Raw genomic sequence first — 5,009 nt, 5'->3', positions numbered from 1 at the left:
ACAATTATTGACAATGATTAATTATAGTAAATAATTGATATTTTTCAGTAACGTAATTTTGCACTTACAATTTTCTTAGCAGCAACATCATCTACTGGACCGTTATCACTATTAGTGTGGGTCTTGATAAATAATTCTGCCCGGCTAAGTTGACCCTTCGTTGGATTTTGCTTTTCCTATTCACATATTAGAAAATAACATAATAGTGATTAGTATAGTTACATATGTAATTGATATATCAAGAAAAATAATGACTATATTTATAATTAATGGAACATTAATATGATTGATATACCTCTTCATGAAGTACACGTGAGAAACTCTTCGAACCACATGTATGAAGCATCGTTTGGTGGGAACGATTTTCTCGATTAATAGTACTCCGACGCTATATCAAGATCAATTAATTAATAAAAAAACTCAACATGTAATATTTACAAACTAAATTCTTTTATACAAAATATACCTGACCCAATTCAGAATTCCAAAAATCAATCAACGTGATTCACTGCTCAAGAGAAATATCATCTGGACAATTTTGAACTCGAGTTCTGTCATCATTAAATACATCATAAATACGAGCCTTCAGTCTATGCTTGTAGTCCTTCCACAACTTGTTAATTTTTTTCATTACATGCTTATGATGTTTAGAACCGATGACAAATTTATCCTAGAAATTAAAGAAAAATGTAAAACTATTATAAAAAAATTCATAAAATTATATCGATAAAAAAAATCTACATAATTCTGTTAAACATATCTAACATACCAAAACACTCTGCCACACCCGTTCTTTGGCATCCTTATCAATTATCTTCCATGATGGGACATCTAATCTGAGTAGATGTGGGTCTCTATCCAAGACACCAAAAAACTAAACAACTTTTGAGCATGCTTACCATAAGCTTGGCCAGCCTTGTTGAAAAGTACTTCTGGTCTTCGATTAGGTTCGACATTAAATATATTAATGCATCGTGTCAGGCCTCGCTTTCTCTTACCTCATGCTGGAGTGAGTCCATCTACATTTACAAACAATGTTAGAACACAAATATGAAATCAAAATAAAAATTAATTAAATATTTATTGCAAATTTAAACAGTAAATAACTAATTAAACAATGATCTTGATATATCGATGAACATTTAAATTAAATAATTCATTGCAAAATATGAGCTCTACCGTAGTAATTTTCAAAATCAGAATCATTTGAATAATCAACATCATCAACTGGATGAGAAAGCGGTTCAGATAACAAGTGAGGAGGTGCATCGATAGTAACCCCCGGTACATCATCTCTAACCCAATTGACATCACCATCATTGATTTCTTCAAAGACATTTCTATCAAAACCATCACCAAATGGATGACTCTTCCATATATCGTCTTCCTCATTAGTAATTTCCTTATTCATGTCATACAAATCTCTTGATTTAGTCTTTACAACAACATTCCATCCTAAATCAATAAGATCTTCAATATAGAAAACTTGTCGTACTTGTGAAGCTAGTGCAAATGGTTCATCTGTGACTTTATCTCCTTGAAATAAAAGTCGTGTGAAGTTGACAAGAGTAAACCCATGATCATCAATCTTTATTCCTTTGTCCATTGCCGTAACATCAGCCCAATCACACTTAAACAATACAAACTGAAGATTCTGAGAATATGTCAATTCAATTATATATGTTAAATGTCTATAATATGTAACCGCAACAACACTATTTTGACTTTTACGTCCCTTCACGTTATCCGATACACGAAATCTAAAATCGTTCAGAATAAACCCCTTAAATCTTTTTGCAAAACTTTGTGGACTTAAGCTTAAGCTCACAATTTCATCTGACACGGTTTTATTTGATTTCTTCAGTAATTGCACCTGATTGAAGCGAAAAAATTAATATTGATACATTACCAAGATAAAACTAATGAGTCATAATCATATTTAATCTATTTCACTTACATGATCCTTGAACCAAATAGTAAACATTTCATTTTGTAATTTCTGCAGTTCATGAGAATTCTTGTGTGAAAACTGCATTATAAGAGAACGCATATGTTTGCATAATCACAAAGCTAAATTACATCATGTACACTTGTGTGTAACTTAAATGATTCAAACAAAATTCTCTTACTCTATGTAACACATAACATTCTTGTTGTTGAACAGTATGTAGTGATGTGCTTGTTCTCTTTCCAATTCCCTCAAATGAAATGTAACGACGCCTCCTATCGCACAATCATCGTAATTTATAATTGGTCTATTGAACCTTGTCTCAACATTATGTAGATATCTTGAACATAATGTGAGACATTCCTCAGCCAAGTATCCTTCAGCTATAGATTCTTTAGGTTGAGATTTGTTTCGCACATAAGCTTTTAATTTGTACAAATACCTATATAAAAATAAATATAATTTATATGAGATAATTGTTTGAAAGTAATTTGAGTTAAGATCATAATTACTTTTAATATTACGCACCTTTCGATTGGATACATCCAACGATACTGAACAGGACTACCTAATATTGCTTCTTTAGTCAAATGGATCGGTAGATGCACCATAATGTCAAAAAATACAGGTCGAAAAATTTGTTCTAAATTACACAGCGTGAGCGCAATGCGTTCCTCAAGTTGATGCAACTCTTGAATATTACATACTTTGCTACATGATTCACGGAATAAATTACACAATTCAATGATAACTATAACGAGATTCTTAGGCAGTAGTCGTCTAATAGCCAATGGCAATAATTGTTGCATTAAGACATACGAGTCGTGACTCTTCAAATTAATAATTTTACGCTCCTTCATATTGACATGTCTTGTGATATTGGAAGAGTACCCATCTGGAACCTTCAGACTCTTCAATACCTTATAAAATAATAATTTCTCGTGTTTGTCCATGGAAAAACAAGCAGCTGGCAAATAAACTTTATTCGTCGTAGACACTATATGTGGGTGAAGTATGTCCCTCAAGCCCATTTCTACCAAATCCAAACGAGCTTTTAAGTTGTCTTTAGATTTACCTTCGAGGTTCAACAAAGTACCGATTATATTATCACACACATTCTTTTCAATGTGCATCACATCCAAATTATGTCTCAATAAATTTTTCTTCCAATATGGTAATTCGAACAATATGCTTAACTTTTTCCAATTATCTGGCATTATGTCATATTGTGCTTGTCTCGATCGCTTCTTCCCAACTTGTTTTTCAAACTTAAACGCAATCCTGTTCAACAAATTTATAATGTCATTTTCCAGACACAACAAATGGTGAAGTCCTATCTTCCACCGTGCCATCAAATGATCTTTTTTTCTTCCGAAACCTATAGTGTGGTTTTAAAAAATGACGATGGCCCATGTAATAATGTTTTCTTCCTTTATTCAAATATCGACTACATGTATCCTTATTGCAAACAAGACACGCAAGTTTCCCTTTTGTACTCCAACCTGATAACATTGCATAACCAGAAAAGTCACTAATGGTCCATATCAAAGTTGTACGCATCTGAAAGGTCTCATTTTTTGATGCATCATACGTCGTTATTCCGTATTCCTACAATTCTTCCACCAGAGGTCTCATGTAAACATCTATGTCATTTCCAGGACTACTAGGACCAGGGATCAATAGGGATAAGATCATGTTTGACTGTTTCATACATATCCACGGGGGTAAATTATATGAAATAAGAATCACAAGCCATGTGCTATGAGAAATGCTCATCGTCCTGAAAGGGTTAAAACTGTCGCTAGTCAATCCAAGCCTTATATTACGACTGTTTGAAGTAAATGACAGATTTTAATTGTCAAAATATTTCCATGCTAATGAGTCTGCCGGGTGCCTTAACAAACCATCCTTCGTACAACCTTCGTCATGCCATCTCATGTTAGAAGCAGTTTTGGTTGACATACAGTTTTTGTAGCCTTGGTTTTAAAGGGAAATATCGCAATATCTTAGCCAGACTTTTGTTCTTATCCCTTGGATCATCTCCTTCCATTTTTCATCTAGAAGCACTGCATGTATCACATTATTGTTTCTCACTGGTCTTCCTCCAATATATCATGCAATCGTTGGGGCATGCATGGATCTTAGTATAGTCGAGACCTAAATCTGATATGATCTTTTTGGTCTGACTAAAATTTTCTAGTAATGTCGACCAATCTGGAAGTACCTCCCTCAACAATTCAAATAACATTGTAAATGATTTGTTGCTCCATCGACTAAGACACTTTATGTGAAATAGTTTGACGATGAAAGATAATTTGGTATGTTTTGTATAACCAGGATACAACTCTTTCTCTTCATCACATATCAGATTGTAAAATTTTTTAGCTTCTTGAAAGCGCCCTCGATCCACGGGGTGCACGGATCCGCTTTTGACCCTTGAGGTTTGGGAGTCGCCACCTAGTTATTGTGGTCTAGGAACCAAACTGACACTAAAATGGATAAAAACTACTCTACTATAGAAAATCTGAATCCGGGGATCATGTTACGGGGTTGGAAGGTGTTAGGCACCAACCCCGCCCGGCCATTGCCGGTCTCTACTTATCCCAAATAAATCTACATCGCTAATGACAAACCTAGATAAAAAAAAAATAAAAAAAACTTACCTTCGATCTGCAAAAGTGCTATTCCCTTAGATCTGGCGAAAACGGCTCCTTGTATCGTATTCCTTACTTCGTTCTATCTCCGGATCTGATTTCTGATCTTCGAGGTAAGGTATCTCCTTCTTGGATCTGGGTGCTTCGAATTTATTGTGGATTTTTGGGATGTTTTTGAGAGGTTTTTGGGTGTTTTTTAGGCTAAAATCGGAGTAGGGGTGTTAGGGAAGGAGTTGGGGCTCCAAAATTAGGGTTTTGGAGAGGTTATGGAGGCTTCTTCACCTACTTTTTCTAGGGTTTTTTCTTTGATACGAAAATAGGGTGTGGAGGCTCCTATTTATAAAGTTTTTAGAAGCATTAGGATTTGATTAGGGTTTCTTTTAGTGTTTCAATTAGGGTTTAGACTT

The 5,009-nt window shown here is 34.3% G+C and overlaps 1 protein-coding gene across 1 annotated transcript; it reads right to left on the bottom strand.

Moving 5' to 3' along the window:
• Positions 1–1,156: 1,156 nt before the first annotated feature.
• Positions 1,157–3,876, bottom strand: LOC147406196 (uncharacterized). The gene is made up of 7 exons (XM_086432514.1): positions 3,853–3,876; positions 3,572–3,649; positions 3,419–3,450; positions 2,477–3,229; positions 2,147–2,390; positions 1,958–2,029; positions 1,157–1,873 (listed from the first exon to the last, which is right to left on the bottom strand). Exons 1-7 carry the CDS (start codon positions 3,874–3,876, stop codon positions 1,157–1,159), a joined length of 1,920 nt encoding a protein of 639 aa, XP_086288640.1.
• Positions 3,877–5,009: the final 1,133 nt, after the last annotated feature.

Source organism: Akebia trifoliata, chromosome 3 (assembly GCF_017979445.1).
Source record: "Akebia trifoliata isolate Shusen 1 chromosome 3, ASM1797944v1, whole genome shotgun sequence".
Lineage (NCBI taxonomy): Eukaryota > Viridiplantae > Streptophyta > Magnoliopsida > Ranunculales > Lardizabalaceae > Akebia > Akebia trifoliata.
The sequence above is the reverse complement of the archived record's forward strand: the minus strand, read 5'-3'. Positions and strand labels throughout refer to the sequence as shown.